This window comes from Tachypleus tridentatus, chromosome 12 (assembly GCF_004210375.1).
Source record: "Tachypleus tridentatus isolate NWPU-2018 chromosome 12, ASM421037v1, whole genome shotgun sequence".
NCBI lineage: Eukaryota > Metazoa > Arthropoda > Merostomata > Xiphosura > Limulidae > Tachypleus > Tachypleus tridentatus.
The window spans coordinates 53401143-53425439 of NC_134836.1; the positions used below are offsets into that span (position 1 = coordinate 53401143).

Here is a 24297-nt window from a genome sequence, read left to right on the forward strand (position 1 = left end):
ATATTAGTTTCTGGAGGTCAACGTCACAAAATCCATAATATTCCTATTTTTTAGCATAGGAACTGATTTTTCACACTGTTTTTCCTTTATAACCTATTCAAAAATGTTCGTATTTTGACGAGATTTGGTGGACACTTGTAGAATATTATTCCTCATTATTCTGACGAAAATTGTTTGTGACCATTGAAAACGACGGACATACGAATACACTTAAGTGTCTTTTGAGGGTCGACTATGATGAACGTTGTGTGGCGAAGGTACGCGATCTGTTTTATCTCTATAGAGTTTTCTTCCCTGTTTAAATACTTTACATTACCACACAACATGATTCAAACTCAGGCTGTTTTAAATATTTTTGTCTGCAATTTTTAAAGAACAAGTCAAAGAATTTTGAAACTTACTAACGACCTGATTCAAACTCAGGCTGTTTTAACTATTTTTGTCTGCAATTTTTAAAGAAAAAGTGAGAGAATTTTGGAACTTGCTAACTAACTGATTCAAACTCAGGCTGTTTTAAATATTTTTGTCTGCAATTTTTAAAGAACAAGTCAAAGAATTTTCTAACTCACTAACTACCTGATTCAAACTCAGACTGTTTTAACTATTTTTGTCTGCGATTTTTAAAGAAAAAGTGAAAGAATTTTGAAACTTGCTAACTAACTGATTCAAACTCAGACTGTTTTAGGTATTTTTGTCTGCAATTTTTAAAGAAAAAGTGAAAGAATTTTGAAACTTACTAACTACCTGATTCAAACTCAGGCTGTTTTAAATATTTTTGTCTGCAATTTTTAAAGAAAAGGTCAAAGAAAGTCAAAAGTCAACCTTATGCTTGAACCTTTCGATCTCTGAACAAGCCGTTTGGCCCATATCTCATAGATATTGGTGATAAGGTGGTTAGGACGCTCAACACTCAATCTGAGAGTCGCGAGTTCGAATCCCGTCATAATAAACAGGCTCGCCCTTTCAGCCGTGGAGACGTTATAATGTAATGATCAATCCCACTGTTTGTTGATAAAAGAGTAGTCTAAAAGTTTGGCGGTAGGTGATGATGACTAGTTGCCTTCCCTCTAGTTTTACAGCGCCAAATAAGGGACGGCTAGCGCAGATAGCCCTTGTGTAGCTTTGTTCGAAATTCAAAATAAATAACAAAATAACAATGACGTTAAAAATAAGAAACTAATAGGTTTTTTTACTAATCAGTTCGATCTATACATCTACATGTTAACTGTGAACCTAATATATTGAAAATTGCTGTCAGTTTTGTCTGAGGATTTATAACGCTAAGCATGGTAGTTTCATACCTGTGTTGGGAACAGCACAGATAGTCCGTTGTGTATTTTTGTTTTTAAGAAGAATAAAGACACAATATCACAAAAGCGTTTCGATAAATACGTTTGTTTTGTTTGTTTTTTGAATATATATATATATATGTTTTGTTTGTTTGTTTGTTTTGAATTTCGCACAAAGCTACTCGAGGGATATCTGTGTTAGCTGTCCCTAATTTAGTAGTGTAAGACTAAAGGGAAGGCAGCTAATCATCACCATCCACCGCCAACTCTTGGGCCACTCTTTTACCAACGAATAGTGGGATTGACCGTCACGTTATAACGCCCCCATGGCTGAAAGGGCGAGCATGTTTGGTGCGACCGGGATCGATAAATACGTATTTTTTACTTTTATCTTTTTTACGCATCTATTTCTGGTAAATATTTTTATATATATTGTGTCTGCTGTTTTGAATAGTAAGAAAGAACAGCAACGTAGCTGCTAATAGTAAATCATTCGGGGTTCATATTTTAGTGTTTTTGTTATTTATACTCTTGACACTTGGATATATTGTTTCTTGTTATGACCCAGCATGGCCAGGTGGGTTAAGGCATCCGACTCGTAATCTGAGGGTCGCGGGTTCGATTCCCAGTCGCAACAAACATGTTCCCTTTTCAGCTGTGAGGACGTTATAATGTTACGGTTAATCCCACTATTCGTTGGTAAAAGAGTAGCTTAAGAGCTGGCGGTGGGTGGTGATGACTAGCCGCCTTCCCTCTAGTCTTACACTGCTAAATTAGGGATGGCTAGCGCAGATTGCCCTTGTGTAGCTTTGCGCGAAATTAAAAAAAGGCAAACAAACAAGCGTTTCTTGTTATTGTATTTCACAGCACTGCAGCTTAGTTGTTGTTTTCTGCTACGTTCGTATATATAACATATTGTAAAAAAACAATAATTGGAGCATGTGTTTTTGTATTACAACTTACAGCTTTTACAGTAAGCTATAAAATGTAATGAAATATACTTTATCAGAAAGTAAACTCAACAAGAAAACTAATCGTTGGTTTTATATTTATTTACTAATCGTACAAATTTATAAAATAACTTTCAAATACAGAGGTTTTCTCATCTCATTTTTCACTTTAGATTCACCACTATGTAAATCTACCGAAAGCACCATATATGGTGCTGTTCTACATCGACCTGTTGAAGTGGCCTGCGAATTAGACAGTGATCCGGAGAACGTGACCTTCACCTGGACATTCAATAATTGTACGATAAATGATGATACCTTTTACGTCTATGCTGAACAGGCATCTAGTACGTTAACGTATACTCCTGCTTCAGAATCTATGTTTGGAACACTTACTTGTTCAGGAGCTAATAGTGTTGGACCTCAGTTGAAGCCGTGTGTATTCACAGTGGTTCTAGCAAGTAGGTAAAACACAACCTTTTTTGTACGCTAAAGAAGTACTGAATTTCAGTCGAAAATACTAAATAATAAAAAAACCTGTTTGATTTCTAAATAAAGAAATAAACCAAAAATATATTGAAAATTTAAAATAATGCTTCTCGTAGGAAAAAATCGCCATAGCTGTAAATTATGCAAAATGGGATAATAAAAGAACAGAGTGACAAAAGACATTATCTCCTCTACTTTATGTCCGATGATATCGAGATATAGCTGTATATTGTTCATCTGAATGTCTTCGTTGCGTAGTGACACAATATTCACGACCTCTCTAGAAAATTATCAAACTCGAATTTCACGAAGATACTTTGTTATATAAAAGATATAAAACCTGCTAGGTTCTAGTGTACTGTTTAATTTATTATGTGACCTAGTTTCTCAGTTTATTGGGTGTATTTATATTATTTCTTATCTGAAGGACCGCCGGATCCTCTGATAAACTGCACTGTCATCAATCTGACCCAGACCATCATCGCGATGGAGTGTATGGAAGGATATGATGGTGGAATTAAACAAGGTTTCTACTCAGAGGTCATTGACAAAGCTCGAAATAATTTAAAGTCAAACTTTACCTCTCAAAGTCCGGTGTTTATTGCTGATGGACTTAACCCTGGAACACTATACGTAATGAAAATGTACGCCAGTAACATCCTAGGGAAAAGTGAACCCTTTTTGGTGAATGTCGAAACTTTACAAGCACCACCAGAACAGCCGAGACAGGGTTGGTTGGTTGTTTATATTATTACTTCGATTGTTTTCTGGTATAAACAGGTGATCAGTAACTGAAGGAATACTAGATACTGTACAAACAGAATCATTTGTGAAGCTTGAAATAACAAAACTCTTATTTAGCCATACCTATCGATCTAGTGCATTCAGTTACTTCATTTACGATAAAAGAATAAAATATTTTAAAATATGATATGTATTACAGAAAAGTGCATGGATATTGCCATTATCAAATTCATACTAAAAACAAAACGTCTATTGAAACATTCTATTGTAATATTTTCTTAACTGCTTCTTTAAAAGTATCCTCATTGTGTCATTAACGGAATTTTTTCTATTTTATGTCTTAGCGAAAACATTCCAAAAAGAAGGAGTTTTTATCAATCAGACAGGCAAACGATTTTGCTGTTTTAGTTTTCTTGCAAACAGTTTCGATCGCCCGTTTATGTGGCATCTTTTTTTTTAGTTTCCTGTCTATAGCTTCTTTTACACATGGCGTGACAATCGCTTTGTTTGCTTTTCGACGTCTCAGTCTTCTGGTTGGCCTCTCGTGCATTCGCTTTGTTTGCTTTTCAATGTCTCAGTCTTTTGGTTGGTCTCTCGTACAATTTTCAAAAAAAAAAATTCAGCCATCATTCAATGTCTTCTACGGTTCATCGTTCCATCAAACATACGAAGGCATCTTGACTTCATTAACACAGTAAATCTCTTTAGTTCCTATTCTGTTTTAAACTTCTTTGTTCATCCATCTGGTTCTCTCATTCAGAGATTCGTTGTTCGACGACATCCATCAAAGACATCATGACTATTTAACTTAATCTACTTTACCAAGTAGTTCTGAGACTCATACTGGGATGTAATATTATAAATTCTAATATATTTTATCGAACTATTGAAAATATATACACCAGCATTCTTTTTTCCATTATAGCTATACCAGCTTTACAGTAACTTTTTAAAACAGTCGTGTTTAAGTGCAAGGCTACGCAATGGACTACCTCTACTGTGCTCAAGACAAGTATCAAACTTCACTTTTTAGCGTTATAAGCCCATAATAATCTTCTCACTGAACCACCAAGGGTAACTTTTACAGTTCCGTTCCTATCATTAATGGTCTCAAGTTTTTTGTTATCATCATCCATTTTCCTTTAGTTTTCTTAATTTTATCATATTTATATTCTCACAAGATGTTCAAGTCGCTGTACAAGATTCCAAACAACAGTTGCAATTAATCCTATAAGACTGACTGTGCACTTCATGGTTTAGATTTAAATTTTACCTCTCAAAATCCAAAATTTTCTGCAGGGACGCCATTTCTTCCATCAGTGATTTAAAACTATAATGGGTAAAGAGTAGCGAAACAACTGACGATGAATAGTTTTGACTAACTAGTTTTCTTCCATCTAGTTAGGCCCAGCATGGCCAGGTAGTTAAGGCGCTCGACTCGTGATCAGAGGGGTGCGGGTTTGAATCACCGTTACACCAAACATGTCGTGGGGGCGTTATAATGTTACGGTCAATCCCACTATTCGTTGGTGAAAGAGTGACCAAAGAGTTGGCGGGGGTGGTAATGATTAGCTGCTAAATTAGATAGCCCTCGTGTAACTTTGCGCGAAATTCTAAAACAAACAAATGAATTTTTTTTTCTAGTCTGTCTTTTTCAAATTAAGAAAGTCTATGGCGAAGTAACCTTGCACAAAATTCCACAAAACTCACAAACAACCACCCGTTAGAATGCTCTTTGTTTTAGCATACCTTCACAGATTCTCTACGTATAAGCTTTAACAACAAATTCTATTACAATCTAGCGTCACCAGAGGAAGCATCCCAGCTCAAAATGTTGTAAACATCTATTTCACAACAGCTATTTCTCGTGATATAAGTTTTCTCTTCTTTTTCCTTCTATTTTATCGTACCACAGCGATTTTTTTTTTCAACTGGTGTTACTTAATTTGACGGTTTGACTTTGTCAATTGTTCAAAATTTGGGATTCGTATTTTTAGCTGATTTTACATGTAATATATCGATTTAAAAAAAAGCAACAAAGACCTGTATCGACATCAGTCTTTTGGGAGAAATTCATATATTCTAATCTTTACGTCTAGGAAACACATGACACGACGTTATATTTTTTTAACAACACATATATTTTGCCAAGTTGTTTATCAGTTAACTGAGATTGGAATGTTCTCGTGTTTTGTTGGAAAGGAATATTCGTAATTTAAACTAGGTTTTTACAATCACTGCTTTTTTGTTTGTACTGTATCTTCTTTTTTAGCTGGAAAGCTAATCACAATCGTATTTGGAATAAATCTAATGACGGCTGGAGCAATCTTCTGTCTTCTTCACCCAAATGTAATGAGTTGTGTGTAATAAATTTTCCTCTTTTCTTGACGGCTGGATTAATCTTCTGTCTTCTGCACCCAAGTATAAGGAGTTGTATGTAATAAATCTCCCTCTTTTCTTGACGGCTGGATTAATCTTTTGTCTTCTACACCCAGATGTAAGGAGTTGTGTATAATAAATTTTCCTCTTTTCTTGACGGCTGGATTAATCTTTTGTCTTCTACACCCAGATGTAAGGAGTATAATAAATTTTCCTCTTTTCTTGACGGCTGGATTAATCTTCTGTCTTCTGCACCCAAGTGTAAGGAGTTGTATGTAATAAATCTCCCTCTTTTCTTGACGGCTGGATTAATCTTTTATCTTCTGCACCCAGGTGTAAGGAGTTGCATGTAATAAATATCCCTCTGTCATGAGATCTTCTCACTAATACAATTTAATTTACTGTGTTGAACTATACTCACACTAATTCCTTAGACATAATTCTTATTGTGATGCATCCTAATACATTACACCAATGAATGGTTTGGTGCTTTCTGCAGATACATATGTTAAGTTGTACGATGTAATCCTGGATTGTGATGTAGGTTTTTCTAAGCTCCTTGCCTATAAAAACAAATGCATATAAAATCTTCTTAGGCTTAGCTTTTATATAAACTTCTTACGATTATTTGTTTATAAAGTTTTGTGAAGAGGAAATATCTTCGCTTAGTTATAATTACGTGTCTTTATGACGTCCCCTGAATCTACAACTGTGTTAAAATATCCTTGTAATGCGCAGCACACCCTTTGTGGATATCCACTCTATCCAGCTAGAAAAGACGTGTTTATTAAATACATTTATGCTTAGCTAGATATAATTCATCCCGAGTTTATGTTGTTTTTTATTGCTGTTGTTATATTACAAAATAATGAATGTTTTGAGTACTTACATTCTGCAAAGATTAGTTCTAGATGAAAGCCATCTAACCATTTCAAATCATTTCTCAAACTATCGATATAAATTGCCTTCTGCTTTCTTTTATTTATTTTTCTTCTTTCATGAAATAGCCCTTACGAATTTCTGACTGTTCTTATGCGATTAGGACACAACCTTTAAAAGTGTGTTCTTCCTATATCGTTATTTTCTGGAAAGAAAACATTCAGGAGAGATTCACATGTTATATCTGAAAACTGCACAATAATTTAATTTAAAACTGCTTTACTGTCTTTCTACCACGAGAAATGTTTTTTTATTGAAACTACACAATATTTATTCTCCAAGATCAAAATTGTATATTACTTATTTTCTAATCAATCATCAAATAGTTCAATCTTTAAAAAAATGAAAAATCGAGTCTAAGTTTAAAACTAACCTTCTTTTTCTAGTAAATAGACCATAGAGATTTTTTCAGGTTCTTCTATTTGCTATTTGTTCTCTTAAAGATGACCTCCATAACCGACCAATTTAAATTTGAAATTAATCCTTAAGTAATCGTTGGTTCTAATTTCGCGCAAAACTGCACGAGGGTTTGTTTTTGCGCTAGCCGTCCGTAATTTATGAGTATAAGACATGACGGAAGGCAACTATTTATTATCACCCACCCTCACCTTTTGAGCTACTCTTCTGTCAGTGAATAGTAGTATTGATCGTCACATTATAACGCCCTCACGGCTGATAGGGCGACCTGACCACGCGAGGTCATTCTCCCGTAAAGTAATAGAATGTCAATATAAATATATATAAAGACTTTCAGACAATTGAAAATAGTGGTGAGAAAAGACGTGACTTAAACTAGAATGTGTAGACTTCCGATATTAAATTAGAATGTGTAACTTCCGACATTAAACTAAAATGTGTGGGCTTCCGACATTAAACTAAAATGTGTAGACTTCCGACATTAAACTAAAATGTGTAGACTTCCGACATTAAACTAGAATGTGTAGACTTCCGTTATTCTTTTCATGTATTATCTTATTGAATTTATGGAAGTGGGAAACATCGACATGATTATCACTTAAACTGTTTCATAAAATATATTGCTAAGGAAACATTGTTTGTATCTTACGAACATTTGAGAACACTTCCCTGGGGAGCCAACATCTAATAAAATAATTATAATTTTCAAATTAAGATGGAATATACGTTGCATTGTGATCCTTGATAAAATAAGGTCATTTGAGTTAGTTTACCAATGAAAGAATAATATCCTAAGTTCTGTTATGTTAAAGACTTGCGTATGTAACTGGATTTCTTTAAAGTTTTCAACGTTAGTTCTTGAACTTAACACAGTATTTGATTTCGAGTTAATTCTAAGTGACGACTTTTAGAGTGAATTTTGTTAAAATTGGTTTAAAAAACTGAAAAAGTAATAAAATTTAAAAATATTTATGTGGTTTCGACATTATTTCTAATTGCAAATAAAATTCATATTGTCCATTAACATGTTAAACCTTCTATTATTCCTTATTTTTTACAGATATAGGTTCGCATCTCCAACTGAAGGTGATTCTGATATCAGGAGTATCTATTGTGTTAGTTTTAATTCTTTTTGTTGTGTGTGCCATCATCTTTTTAAAAACTAGGACTCCCAACCGATGGAAAGTAGGTAAGTATAAGAAACATACTTTAAACTTGACACAGTTTATGAAGAAATAAAATATAGAGAACGAAATATAAAATGATTATTATTTAATTGTACGTGTACTCAAAGCTCATTGGCCTGGTATGGCCACGTGGTTAAGACACTCAACTCGCAATCCGAGGGTCGCGGGTACGAATTCCCGTCACGCCATAAAATGCTGGTGTGGTTGCGACATGTTGTTTTTAGTGGAGCTCACTTTATGAATAATATTTACAGTTCGTTTTCTACATTTGAGAAGTTGTTGTATTTGTGTGCTTAGTTTGAATACAGTCATCAATACAAGAAATAGTTTACCTCATCTGCACACTTTGCTGTCGCAGGCCTTGCTTGCCGTATTCGCTAAACCTAATCATTAACAGATTATTTAGGCTGTACTCTGATTGTGAGAGAGGGTTGACCGTGAGTTCCAACAGAGTCACTCGCTGACTCTTTCGTCAAAGGATTCAGTATTTCTGATCCTCTTGGAATCCATGTCCAATCTTCTCTCGTCCTAACTCAAAATTTTCTCTATAAACATATTCCGTTAAGTGTCTAATAGACGTAATACGTAAGAAAAGAGCATATTTAAAACCTATAACACAATCTCACTTCAAAATGATAAGGTGGTATTTAAACATTTTGTTTGATGTGTTATCGGTGATTGCAGAAAGTTTGTATTTGTCCCTGAGTAGCACAGTGGTATGTCTGCGGACAAACAGCACTACAGGCCGGGTTTCGAAACCCGTGCGAAGCAGAGCACAGATGGTGTAGATTTGTACGTCATTTTAAACAAACTTCCAACTTTAAAAATGCTTCGCTAAGAAGAGTTAAACAACAAGAATTTTTTTTATTTCAGAAGGTTATTTGTAAAAAAAGGTAGGTTACCCTTTTTCAGAGTTAATATCCCCTAAAAGTTTTAAAAACTCTGTGGGTAGCACGTTAAAAGTGACTTCGTTTAATAAGAAGCTACTAATTAAACAGGAAGAAGACGTAAAGATATAAATCAAACATCGTGTAAGCCACATGTGTTGACATGTACTTGTGAATACTACATGTAAGCTCAGCAGCGAAGAAGAAAAATTTCAAACAAATTCGAGGAATGTAATGTTTATGGTTCAGGCAGCTACAACTAACATAGAAATTAAAGTTCGGACATTTTTGAATTTTCATTCAAACAATAAATTAAATAATTATTCCAAGTACTATAATATCAATTCTCCAAATATTCTGATTAAATTAATTGTTGAAATTAACTTATTGTTATATTTAATTAATTTTTTCGAGTTGACTCGCGAGTCTGCACTCGATGTGGCTTGACTGAAATACTGGTACACACCAATGTAGCTAAAGGGGACTTCAATATTGTCGTGTTGGTTGAAATACTGGTATACACCAATGTAGCTAAAAAGGACTTCAATATTGTCGTGTTGATTGAAATACTGGTATACACCAATATAGCCAAAGGGATCACCAATATTATCGTGTTTTTTAATTGTGTATCAGTCGTTGCTTTCTAATTCATTATGGATGTTTTATAATAAAAGTAAAGTCAACCATGATTTGTGACTTCATTTCATATATCGTATTTGACCAACATTCATTGTTATGTGTTACATCTCAGTCTACTGTTTGTGAGACACACACAAACCACAGATATTTATGTAACGACAAAATGTATAAGAATTCAGAAAAAAAAAACACTTTTTGTTTGTTTGAAGTTAAGCACAGAGCTACACAATGGGCTACCTGTGCTTTATCCACCACGCGTTTGTTTTGTTTTGAATTTAGCGCAAAGCTACACGAGAGCTATCTGCGCTAGCCGTCCCTAATTTAGCAGTGTAAGACTAGAGGGAAGGCAGCTAGTCATCAACACCCACCGCCGGCTCTTGGGCTACTCTTTTACCAACAAATAGTCGGAATGACCGTCACATTATAACGCCCTAACTGCTGAAATGGTCAGCATGTTTGATGTGACGGGGATTCGAACCCGCGAATTTCAAATTACGAGTCGAGTTCCTTAATCACATGGCCATGCCAGGCCTCACCACCACAGGTATCGAAACCACGTTTCTCGCTTTGTAAATTCGAAGACATACCACTTTGCCACTGATGGGGGGCATAAAACAAAATACACGGAACCTTTAAAATATGAAACCAGTGCGTGAAATGAAGTATTAGGCAAGAGTAATGGGTAAATGTATTGTTTGTATTTGTTTTTAATTTGAGTACCATAAACAAAAACAATTACTAGTTTTAAATTATAATAAAAGAAAGGTCCTTTACACGGAAGATAGTCCAAAACATAAAATATTGGTTTTGAAGATAATCGTTTTAGTTACATAAGATTATTTTATAGATAAGAGTAAATATATAGAAGCTGGTTCACGCTATTTTTTAAAACGCATTAAAATGCAAGGAAAAATATTGTATTTGTTTCCTTGCTTCATGCGACGCAGATTATCGTCTATTGGTAAATCCCAACGTATATGTACTTCAAACTATGTTCATACCACTGTAGTTTCTCAACCAGAATCAATACTTTACGTCGCTGTGCCTATAAGCAAACATATATAAAGTAGCTATAAAAACAAACACTAGATCTTCGTTTTCAAATACATTTGTTGGTTATTACAACAAAATAACTAATATTCAGCAATATTTTAGAAACACCCGAACGTATATATGTGCATATATATCAACAAGTATATTTGTCATATGTGCGGTTTCAACGATGAAAAGACGAATATAATATACGTTGCATCAAGTTATTCTGCGTTCAAGAACACGTAAATAATTTCAAATAAAAGCCTAGTATTTCTCTACACGTCCAGAAATACTCTACGTCACATACACATATCTTTTTCTCTCTACAGTTCAGATCATCCCTTCTTCATTTACATTAATCATTTACTATTTGTCTGTTTTTTTTTAATTTCGCGCAAAGCTACACGAGAGCTATCTGCGTTAGCCGTCCCTAATTTAGTAGTGTAAGGCAGCTAGTCAATATCACCTATCGCCAACTCTTGGGCTACTCTTTTACCAACGAATAGCGGGATTGACCGTCACATTATAACGCCCAAGACTGAAAGGGCGAGCATGTTTGGTGCGACGGAGATTCGAACCCGCGACTCTCAGATTACGAGTCGAACGCCTTAACCAACCTGGACATGCCAGGCCCGTTATTTACTATTAATTCATTATACACAGTAACCTGTTCAGTACGAGTAATATATTTACATCACAAAACACAATATTTTGTCATCCTAAAATGATACGTCTGATCTGATTCATCCTGTAAAACAGCAACAACATCTTGATCCATCTCTTTATTCAGTTTTTAAGGAAACAAAAAACGAATCTCATAACTTTGAACATTCCGTTATGTGAATAAAATAAATTAAGTCAAGGATTAGGATAGGTGACAACATTAGGTTATTACGTACGTGTCATAAACATGTGAGTTATTAAAGCACACTTTGGATTACCAAAGCACAGCATTAGTATTCACATTTTGTTGTTACACGGTATTTTAGAAATGTCGCACCAAACATTTTCGCTCTTTCAGCCGTTGGGGTACTATAATGTGACGGTCAATCCCACTATTTGTTGGTAAAAGAGTAGTCCAAGAGTTGGCGATGGGTGATGATGACTAGCTGCCTTCTGTCTAGTCTTACACTACTATAAGGGACGGCTAGCGCAGATAGTCCTCGAGTAGCTTTGCGCGAAATTCAAAACAAACCAAACCAAAGTTAAAAATGTGATTTGACTCACAGATCATACACAGTACTGGTACTGTAAACGAACTTGTTCATGAGTAATGCGTGAACACCACAGTACAAACACAATACAAGGTTATTAATGCCATTTTAATTTAAAACTGTCACTTCCTTAACCGTAACCAATTTTTATTGGCTTTATTACTTTTTAATGGTGCGGATTCATCGTTGCCTTGACAACCAATTACGTCATCAGAAATTTTAAGTACAGAAAACAAACTATTGCTGCATGGTTCTACTAAAAAACTACACCAATTGATTTACTTAAAGGGAAAAAAATCTGACAACCGATTTATTTATAAACTGAGATCGCGAATATAATGGGCTAAATTATGTTTCTACTTCTTATAACCTTAAATAAACTGCTGAGATTCTTTCCCCGTGGATCGCAATGAAAAAAATGTTATGTATTCATACGACAGAAATATGTGTTGCCACTAAATCGTTTTAGATGTCACTTCTAGCAATACTCACGCATTGGTGATTTATAAACTATGATTTGTGTACCTTTCCAAACTTACAGTTATGTTTGAAAAAGAGGCACCTAAAATACAGTTATTACTCCTATTTTATACGTGTAATATATATTAACATCTCCAGAGAAACGTTATTTTATTTGCTTAAGAGAATGGAGAACCGATACCTTACAGGGCTAAGTTTATTACTGAACGTTTGTTTGTTTTTGTTTGTTTGTTGGAATTTCGCACAAAGCTACTCAAGGGCTATCTGTGCTAGGCGTCCCTAATTTAGCAGTGTAAAACTAGAGGGAAGGCAGCTAGTCATCACCACCCACCGCCAACTCTTGGGCTACTCTTTTACCAACGAACAGTGGGATTGACCGTAACATTATACACCCCCCACAGCTGAAAAGGCGAACATGTTTGGTGCGACGGGGATTCGAACCCGCGACCCTCAGATTACGAGTCGAACTCCTTTACCCACCTTGCCATGCCGGACCCCTTCTTTAGTCTATCAGCTCAAATATTGGACGACTGTGTGTAAACAGCTCTTATAAATTTTGCACGAAATTCTGAAATCAGCAAACAAACAATAAAAATTTAAATTAATTGTTGCAACACTTAAATATGGGGAAACTAATAAAATGATGTGTTTACTCTCTTATTTCTTTACTGTCCGTATGTTTCATTCTGATATATTTTTTGGAGTTTGGAGCTAAGTCTTGGAAGTATTGTCATTAGAGAAACGTAAACCTAGTTCACAAATCTGATATGGAATTCACTGAGCTATATTAATTTGAATAATGCATGCGATTTACTTAAGACTGAAAAACCAATAACCTTGCAATATGCACGCAGAGATCGTAATGTATTGTAAATATCTGTTTCAAATGCAGTCGTATTTTTCTTATTTTGTTGAGGTTACGTTTTCTCATTTCAATACATTCATCTTTCTCAAAAACCATTTGATATATTTTCTATTCCAGGATAAAAGCTTATTAGTTTCGTTTCTGATTTCAAGTATAATTTATTCATATAGACTTTCTCTTGTGACAGGCCTTAATTTATATTTGGTTTTGGTTTTTAAAGATAAACACTATACTTCGTACATAACTCAAACACTTGATAGCGAGAGGTTACTTAGACTCTTCAAACACTTGATGACGAAAGGTTACTTTTCTAAACTACACGCATACTGTAAATTCATTGGAAATTTTATTCAGAAATAATGGTTTACGTATGTTTGCTCACACGGTTCTATTTTTTTTCTCCTGAAATTTGATAACAACCAGTTCTCCACTTGTCGGTTTGTTTTAATGTTTTACCACTCTACAAAATAATACCTCCCCCTGAGGGGCAGCAGTAGGTACTCGGATTTACAACGTTAAAATCAGGGGATTCTATTCCCCTCTGTGGACACAGCAGATAGCCCAATGTGGCTTAGCTATAAGAAAACATACACAAAAAATAATACTTTGTGTATCACTTGAGATCACGCTTTTAGAATTTCCTACTCTCATGTGTTGTAAACAAGTATAAGACGTTAATAGAATTTTTATGGTTTATATAAAACCAAATGGAAAAATACTTAAGTGTTTCCAAACTGAACGACGCATTACGTGATAAATGGGTCAACTAATCTCTGGAATTACTCAAAATAACCTTTAAAATGCCCTAGGATTTTTAATTTGTGTGTGAGTATTTTGCGGCATTTCAAAGGGCCAATTCAGAGAGTTCAAGAGTCAAGCAGAGACGTCCCTAATCTGGAACTGTTGAGAAGAAAAACGGTCAGTCAGCTTAACCCTCCGCCTACATATCTACTATTAAAACTACATAACGTGTTCAGCAGCACGTCTCGGGCTTGAACTTTGAGCCTTATCATCCGTAATTTTGTATACTAAACACTACGTCATACCTACAATGCTTAAAGAAAAATTACCATAATGTTTGGTTTTTAAAAAAGTTTGTATTTTTTCTTTGTAATTAAACAGAAAGCTATATAATGGGCTATCTATGCTCTGCCCACTACGAGTGTCGAAGTCTGGAATCTAGCGTTGTAAGTCTCCAGACATACCTCTGTGCCACTGGGAAGCAAATAAAAAAACAGTTCAATGATACTGTTTTATATTTCATAACGACATAAATACATACTTGAAAACAAGAGAACATTACAGTTTCCAAAATTAACCTGTTCAGTGCCACGGACGAGTTAATTCATTCTCAATAATACCTAACTTCAACGCTAGATGTCAGCACCATATATGAATTTGGCCTACTTACATATTGTTTCACTTTCGATCCAAAATGGGGTACGAAAAAGTTACAAAATGAAGAAGCATTAGAGTTGTATTTTTAACTTGGTTCGGAGTTGCCGTAGCAGGCTGAAATACTTGGCAGTCAACATGTTAAACAAAAAACTTTAAATAAAATTTTGAATGTGAAAATTCGTCTATGCAAAGTACAACAGACGTTTCAATCGTTCATTTTGAATAAAAATAAAATTAAAGGTTTGTTTTGATTTGAATTTCTCTCAAAGCTACCCAAAGATTGTCTGCGCTATCCATCCCTAATTCAGCAATGGCAGACTAGAGAGAAAACAAATGATCAACACCATTGCCAACCCTGATGTTATTCTTTTAAGATCGAATAATGGTATTGACCGTTATATTATATCGCCACCAAGACTAGAAAAATAAGCATATTCGGTGACAGAGATTCGAACCCAAAACAAGCAAATTGCAAGCCGAGCGCCCGAACTACCAGGCCTAAATTCAAAGAACTTATGGCATAACTAATCTATCCATGGATATCAAATACTTCAAACAACAGCACTGCCTATTTTTTATGGGCAATAAAAGATAAAATTAGTTATATTATATTTTGTCACTGAAGGGCACTATTTTGTAAACATTAGCAGACTTTATGGTATTTTAAATAATTTATGAAACTAGTTGATTTAGACGTGGCTGATATATTGGGCTTTATATCATTAATACTGATTGTTGGAGAAATTCTGAGTCTCTTAAAAAGTACAGATATCAACTACTAGTAAAGGTAAAACAATGCCAGACTCTTTGACAGTGTTAAAGCACTGTATTGATAATGATACTTTGTAGAATGGACGGCAACTGCCGTCTAAAGACGAAAGTCGGAAGACTTTTGAGACGTCGTCCTCTACACTTTGCGTCTCCACAACAAACAGTTGCCGTCCATTCTACAAAGTTCTTCAATGCCAGACTCATAAAATAATGTAATAAATGAAGGTGAGAGCCGCCCCATTCCACTGCTTTCATTTTAGCACATGACCTTTGAAAATATCCGTGCTACGTACAACATCAGATGTCAGTTTCATCTAACTTAAACTTCACTTCTTTTGCTATCGACCTTGTCTCTCGGTTAAGCTCTTATTCACGACATTAAAGCTAGAGTGTTGAAATGACTGCCAAATTCGAACCATTCGTGTAAATATGGCCAAGTGTGTTAAGGCGTTCGACTCGTAATCCGAGGGTCGCGGGTTCAAATTTCGGTTGCGCCAAACATGCTCTCCCTCCCAGCCGTGGAGGCGTTATAAAGTTACGGTCAATCCCACTATTCGTTGGTAAAAGAGTAGCCCAAGAGTTGGCGATGGGTGGTGATGACTAGCTGCCTTCCCTCTAGTCTTACACTGCAAAATTAGAGACGGCTAGCGCTGATAGCCCTCGTGTAGCTTTGGGCGAAATTCAAAACAAACCAAATCTTTTATAAAGTAAAACTACGTTATTCCTGGAAAATACGTACAGAGTGTTTCAGTCTGGTCTTCTTCTGACATAGAGACGAACATCACACTTATGATGTTTTAGTACTAAATTAACACCCGGGTTATATCCAAAACCAGTGGATGACATACAGTCAATGCCTGTGAAGATAAACGTTATTTTGTAAATATATCAACGTTTTTGGGTTTTTTTACTGATTCGTATTGTTGATTATTACGGTTGCTTTTGATACCAGACTGCCTTCGCATAAATGTCAATGAAATTTCTTTTATTAGAACACATATTTAAGTGTAACTAATTCCTTAATATTCTTGTTTGTAGGAAGAAGAGGGCATAATGCACAAGACCAGTAAGTGCTTATTTGATGTATTACATTCTTAAAAACCCACACAGTTTAAGTATATAGGTAAGCATTGTTACGATTGCTTTAACATCAATTTTCTACCATCGTTTTTGTTTCTTTGTTTTCCCTTTTTATCCAACAACTTTGTTAAGGTTGCTCTTATTCCTATCAGAAATTTATTTACAGTAATTTAAACATAAAAAAACTGCTGTTTATTACTATAATAAATAACACGTGGATTAAGAAATAGATTTTATTCTAGCTAGTAGCATATGATTTTCTTCCTTTCTCAGTTTATTCGATCTCTTTTACATCTCCTGGTCGTTGAACCCCTGTCTAATATTACCTTCTCAAATTCGCGCCGAAAATGTACCTTTCGTTTTGACTATGCGCCCCTGCTCTCCCCGTATATGGAATTACAATGTTTCATACACTCAAAAGGTTTTCTAACCTCTACACTGGTTGATCAAAAGAAGAAATTGCTCTCTCCAATAATTTTATGATGACTTGAAACGCTGCTAATTCCCAGCTCCTTCATAGACTGAACAAAAGACGACCGCTTAAAACTCCAAATTCAATACTTGTAACTTCATCACAAATATTATTATATTCGTGTTGGGCACATTGCAATATGGTGTTGTTATTGTTGTTTTTTACAAGAGTTCTTTCTTTTTATCTGGCGGATAGAAAATATTCTGAGCCGCTGGACAAAGAAACCTTTACCAATGAGGACTTATTTAAGGATACAACGTGTGAAGAAAAATGCCCGGATGTTATACCAGGTATGAAAGTTTATTTACGTATAATGTAATATTAACGTTTCATTATAAATTTAACCATATTTCCGAGAATGTAACTTTTGCTAAGTGTAGTTTGTGATTAACATATGATTATAAATGTGTTAAATAATATCACAATAATGCTTAAAGTTTTGTGAAGTCAATTAATGGCGTAGCATTTAGCCAAACTAGTTTATAATAGGTATTCTTAACATTAGCTTTTATGGTGTTAAAATTTTTTTCAGATATTGTATTATATACAAATTGTTTTTTTTCCCAAAACTTTTCACACTTTTATTGAAGCTATTTTTTATATTATGTTCAGCAGAAATGAAATTATTTGAGACAGCTGTGTGTGAGGCAGAGTCATCTAGTGCCACAGATGTGCATTTATTTCCGGAAACTTCTGGTACATTTGTTATTCGAGCTTCTTTGCCAAAACAGGTGAAACAGTTGCTGTTGTTTGTTGTTGTTGTTTTTGGAATTTCGCACAAAGCTACTCGAGGGCTATCTGTGCTAGCCGTCCCTAATGTAGCAGTGTAAGACTAGAGGGAAGGCAGCTAGTCATCACCACCCACCGCCAACTCTTGGGCTACTCTTTTACCAACGAATAATGGGATTGACCGTCACATTATAACGCCCCCACGGTTGGAAGGGCGAGCATGTTTGGCACAACTCGGGCGCGAACCCGCGACCCTCAGATTACGAAGCGCACGCCTTAACGCGCTAGGCCATGCCAGGCCCTGAAACAGTTGCTACGTGAGAAAACAATTAGGAATTATTTTTATCTAGTTCAGTTGAATGCATATGTATATACATGCATATATACATGTTATTAATATATATGTATATCTATAAACTACGTAACAGAAGGAAATTATTATATAAGTTTAGATAATTGTAATTAATTATTTTGCAGATTATTCTTCAAATATTTAACTAGTAATTTGTGTTTAATGTTCTCATTAGAATTGAGTTTTAATATTATTCACAGTTATTTGAACCGAAGTTTTAATTGATATGCGGCATGGCCAGTTGGTTATGGCGCTCGACTCGTAATCACCGGGTTCGAACCCCCATCACACCAAAATGCTCGCCCTTTCAGCTATGGAGCCGTTATAATGTGACGCTCAATCCCACTATTCGTTGGTAAAAGAGTTGCCCAAGAGGTGGTGGCAGGTAGTGATGACTGGGTGCCTTCCATCTAGTCTTACATTGCTAAATTAGGGACGGCTAGCGCAGATAGCCCTCGTGTAGCTTTGCGCGAAATTCAAAAACAAACAAACAATTTACAGAATAAGGTTGGAAGTATATATCGTATCCGTGCAATTGTAGTTTGTCTGAACTGATTTAAAGATAAATAACTCGGTTGTTTAAGCACATTACCTTTTTATCTATCACTCCTAATTTTATACATTATCTAAATGTTAATGTATTTCATTTTTTCCTTTATTATAACGTTGTCATTGTTTTTTCCTCACAAATAACGTAATTACTCTTAATACCCTATCAAACAGCGAGATCTTCCTAGTACAGTATGGAACCAATATTTTTGATTAACGATATCATTCATAAAAGAAACATTTTTTGAATTAAAATTCATCTAAATTTAATGTCCTAGCTCTCTTATTTTACGACATCTGATGGCCATTCAAGATAACAACTTAAATAGTGATACTCTTTTAAGAACTATTAAATTATTGGTAGAACACTGAGAGGTCATTTCACTTTATAAGAATGGTGCTCCACGTTCTGCATGCAACCTGTTCTCTTAAAAGTGTTCCCTCCTCGTTAGACGTGCTCATTAAGATGACTATTTTTGCGCATTATTGTCCATTGGAACAAACTTCTGCGAACGACAGCAAAATTGATTTTAGACCAAACAGATTCTCCATTGTAATCAATATCACATATGTCTATTGAAGCTGCACTAAATGGTTAGACAGGTTATTTAGTGGTCAAATGGATTTGTTGTGTTTCCGCTTTTTATGACCATCTTTGTAATGAAGTCAGTGAAAAGCTATTGACTTCAAGTCCTTATTTATTATCGTGTTAACGGAACCATGAGATATGTCCAGTTTTATCGCAATAACGTTATTTAAGTTGAGGGATTTTCATTCCTGAACAAAACCTTCACTTTGCAGATAAAAGCATTACTCCAAGTTGGCTTGAAGGCGTGTTCTTGAAGACCGTTGACATACTCTATTATTTCGCTCTATATCGCTATACGAATTCCTCCCTCTAAAAAAATTCCGTCTTACTTCTTTAGCAATAATTCATTCAAAAACTACGTTCCAATGTAGCCAAATGGTTCGAAACGCACCTAAAACCATATATATATCTTTATACAGGTGTTAAACATGTCGGTTTGGTGCCATGGCTTGCACCGGCAAAAACTCCACTGTACAAGCACATATAAATCGTTTATATAAAATGAATTCATTCCGTGTAAAAAATACACGTTTTGTGAGGCTACTTAGCAAGACAGTTTTGAGTGTTTAAAAGCTATTATAAATAAATTTATAGATACCATTAACTAATTCAAACACAGAGAAAATGATGTGACCAATTTCGTTATGCGTGCAAACTATTCTTTTCTATTGAAGGAATCAAGATCTGATAGCCTGAAAACATCGTTAAAGAATTCTCCACCTCTAACGAAAGACTTTGGAAATTCTCAGGACCCTCAAGGCTCCATGTTCAGCGAAGAATGTTTTGACTTACAGGAAGACTACCAGAGAAGATTAGATGAAACTTTTCTTTCTACGCCTCCTAGAGACTTCCAACAAACCGAAGTTTAAGTTTTTGTGAACTAAAACTATCATATTTTGAAAAGTACCCATCAGAGAAGACGGTGACCTCTAGAAGTGCCTTTATATTATTTTATTTCACACGTGATAAGCTTAATCAAAATAATGTGACGTGATTGAATTGCCTTCACCACATATGGCTGTTTAAGACATTATAGTTAAAGTATGTTAATATTATTAAATCTTATGATAGGAATAATTAATCTACTTCTCAGAATCTCCTGAGCTCTTACAATAGAAAAGTAACGCCACCTGAGAATTACATGGTTTTATGATGCAGGCATTTTGGTTAAGTTTCTTAATAGAACACAGATAACCTTCAATGAATTTATGAGCATATTATGGCTGAATCTACCAGATATTTTAATCAAATATATCTTGCCAGGTGTATTGATAAATCATCTAACCTTACTAGATATCTAAATTAAAGAAATTAAAGCGATTCAACTTTCTTACTCTTTAACGCTATCTCATCAAGAATTTTGCCTTTATACTGGGTTTTTTATTTAGGTCACGTTAGATCATCCAAGTTGCCAAAGGAGATGAACTTTCATTCCTTGTAAAAACTTGGTTATAGTCCAAAAATATATGTTTATTGCAACGTAAAAATGGAAGCAAAATGTGTTGTCAAGAAACAATAAATATGTGTTTAAACAAAAACCTATAGCTCTAAAAGTACCCTACCAAAAGATAGTTCTAATGCAATAAACATAAGTAAAAATTAAATGTTAAAAGTACTTATTTACCTGTGCAAACCAAACCACCTTTATAACATGTTACAAAATGCCTATATACTATATAAACAATTAAAGTTAAAGATGATATAAACAATAACCCAATGTAATTTAAGTTTATTTAACTCGATTTTAAAATACTATTACAAACAACCAATAAGAAAAGTAAAAGGTAGCTAAATCTGTAAACAGGATTTTCTGTTTCATAATTCTTATACCGAATTCATTATTCCGAGCATTAAACATTCATACCATTTAATTAGTGGCTACATATTTTTAACATTTATTTTTTATTCATACATCTTTCTCTGTCGCATTAAGGAACCTGTAGATATTCCTTGAGACAGTGTAAGTGTTGCTTTAGGTCTAAAATATTCCTTGAGACAGTGTAAGTGTTGCTTTAGGTCTAAAATATTCCTTGAGACAGTGTAAGTGTTGCTTTAAGTCTAAAATATTCCTTGAGACAGTGTAAGTGTTGCTTTAAGTCTAAAATATCCCTTGAGACAGTGTAAGTGTTGCTTTAGGTCTAAAATATTCCTTGAGACAGTATAAGTGTTGCCTTAGGTCTAAAATATTCCTTGAGACAGTGTAAGTGATGCTTTAGGTCTAAAACCTATCACTAAAACAGGGATACATAAAAATCGGACACTCATAATTTTGTTATTGTTGTTTGATGTTTCAGGTGAATGTCCACCTGGCCTTGAACCACAGACGTTGGATTTATAAAAGAGAAACTAAAATAGCTTACTAAAAAAAATTAACTAATGTGGATCATACTAAAAACACTATTATCATATTATCTTCATAAGATTATCTTGAGGTGATAATATGAAACAAAAACTGAAGTAAGTAATAAAATATATAATTAAAACATGTTAGTAACAGATTTTAAAAAGAGAGAGACAGAGTAATAATGAAAAATTGGATATACAAATTATCAGTATAAAAAGTTTTAAAATGTATAAAGAACATAACTGTTTTGTAAACAATCCAAAGAACTTCGTATTTAACAGAAAATGTCTATTTATTATGCTATCACCTCATTTAGTAAGCCTTTGAAGTTGTACTATAGTATACGTGTCTGTCATCAGTGTCATGGTTCTTTTAATAAGTGCTGAAATGTTTGGGAAATCGAAGCTTTTGTTTTAGACAAGCCAAAACATGTTCTCTGTATTTGCTACTCAAATTCTGTATTATGTCACATCTTAAGACAATGTATAATACATGCTGAAGCACTAGTGACTTCGCCACTGAAATAAAAAATAGTTATGAGGTTCACATGTACTTGTATATATATATACTTATGTTTACAGTACATTTGGTAGAAATAAATTTGAAGATTATACACAAACATTAGTACAAACTATGATGACCATCCCACTGAAGATGTAGACGCTCATAATAGGAATGTAAAACTATGCTGATGTGGTTTTCTGTGACTAGTACCTTCTAACCGATTAGAGAGGGTCACACTAGCTTACTGCTTCTGTACTTATAACCATAAATACCACTTGCATGGTATTGTTAATGAACTTATTGGGTTTCACGTATGAAATACCTAATGACAAGCATATAAGCACATGCAGGTTTGATTAGTGAGGGTTATCTACTGTATGGGATTATTTACATTCAGATCAAGCCTATCAATGGATGTTGTGTAAAAGACGTTGTTGCAGGTTTCGGAAAGTATAGGGTTTCTCTATTGATCAAGTTTATTATTTGCACTGTAAAATTCCGGAGTCTTTGGAGTCTTAATCTCGCCTGTATTTCAAGCCATATTATTAAATTGGAACGTTTATTGCCTTACAAAAATGTTTATTGAAACGCTTGAGATTAAGACTCCAAAGATAATACGAAACACTGCAGCCTCAAGGGACGTGTAATTGCATATAAATCTTTGCTGTAGATAGGAGATCTAAGTATGAGGCTTAAATAAGTATTGGAAATGAAGCAGTACAATAAGTAGACTTAATAGCAATGTTGTTTACTAATAAGGACAAGTTCGAGTTCGTCAGCAACACTCGAAACAGTACTTTCAAAGAAGGAATGAACAACTGTATCTATATATACAACGGTTATATTGAAAAATGGTGGATGTTCGTTCAGGAAGCTTTCTTGTTTCATTTTCTTTATCATTGTGGAGACCTGGTGAAACAAATAAAAGTTTGAGAACAAAAACGTACAGAAAATTCCTGAAACATTATGATGCGCCATTAGTAATACACCTAATTGTTTAGAAGCTCGTATTTTAGCATGTACCTAACATCAGAAAAGTCTACATGGCGAAGAAACAGGAAGTTGCAACATTGGAACTTATACCTTTGCCAGACCGGTGTTTAGATATGAACGTGAATGAAGATATTTGGACACGCGTGGATAAAGAGAAACAATAAGATGCAGTCAAACAGCCAACTGGAATTCTTAGACAGGCTATAAAATATCTGAAAAAAAAAAATCCATACAATGTATTAATTAATTCTATAGCAGAATGTTAGTTAGATGTTGTGCTCTAAACAGCTAGCAAGTCCAATAATAATCCACGCAGCTAAATGTTTTAATAATGGTCTGACCTATCGTAAAGAATGAAGGCCTAATTAGGCTTCAACGCTCACTTAACGTTGCTCTCCTCTGCGATACATTGCGTTTCAACAGTTTCCGTATTTATTTCCCTAAATATTTTTTTTCTTGAAAAGATATAAGATTTTATATTGTAATGCTGAAAGTATTATTATCACTCACTACTTTTTTCCACTCCTGTTGTAAATACATAACAGACTCAATAATGTTCGTTATTTTTTGTAGTCATAGTGACATCTTCAGACAAGTGATTTTCGTATATGTTTAATATTAAAACGAAAAAACAAAATTCATTTAACGAGCTGAATGAATTGTCTGTGAAAGAGTTTAAACAAAGCGTTTCTTCAAAGTTTATTTTAGCCCTTGTCGTCCATCAATGTGGTTTAATATTGTGTGAAGATTAGACTTAAAACAACAGGTAGATAAGGTTTTATGGTGTCGAAGTACAGTGTTAGTAGGTGCGACAGATAGTTCATTCTTATTTGTGTCCACAACGTAGGTCTTGAAAGCAGAAATAGACTGCAATCAATAAGTTTCTGAAAGTTCGAGCCATTCAACTGTTTGATAGCTTGTTCAATGTATAAGTTCTTTAATCAAACCAGAACAGGAACTATCTTGTTATATCTTGTATTACCCCTTATCATCGATACAGGA

The 24297-nt window shown here is 34.4% G+C and overlaps 1 protein-coding gene across 1 annotated transcript in view; it reads left to right on the forward strand.

Moving 5' to 3' along the window:
* Nucleotides 1-23802, forward strand: part of LOC143233338 (nephrin-like) — a 113603-nt gene extending 89801 nt beyond the window's left edge. Inside the window, exons 7-13 of the mRNA XM_076469484.1 lie at nucleotides 2413-2700; nucleotides 3156-3458; nucleotides 8268-8396; nucleotides 16722-16749; nucleotides 17431-17525; nucleotides 17848-17966; nucleotides 20129-23802. Coding sequence (XP_076325599.1) covers nucleotides 2413-2700; nucleotides 3156-3458; nucleotides 8268-8396; nucleotides 16722-16749; nucleotides 17431-17525; nucleotides 17848-17966; nucleotides 20129-20323 — 1157 coding nt within the window. The 3' untranslated portion in view covers nucleotides 20324-23802. The remainder of the gene's footprint in view (nucleotides 1-2412; nucleotides 2701-3155; nucleotides 3459-8267; nucleotides 8397-16721; nucleotides 16750-17430; nucleotides 17526-17847; nucleotides 17967-20128) is intronic.
* Nucleotides 23803-24297: the final 495 nt, after the last annotated feature.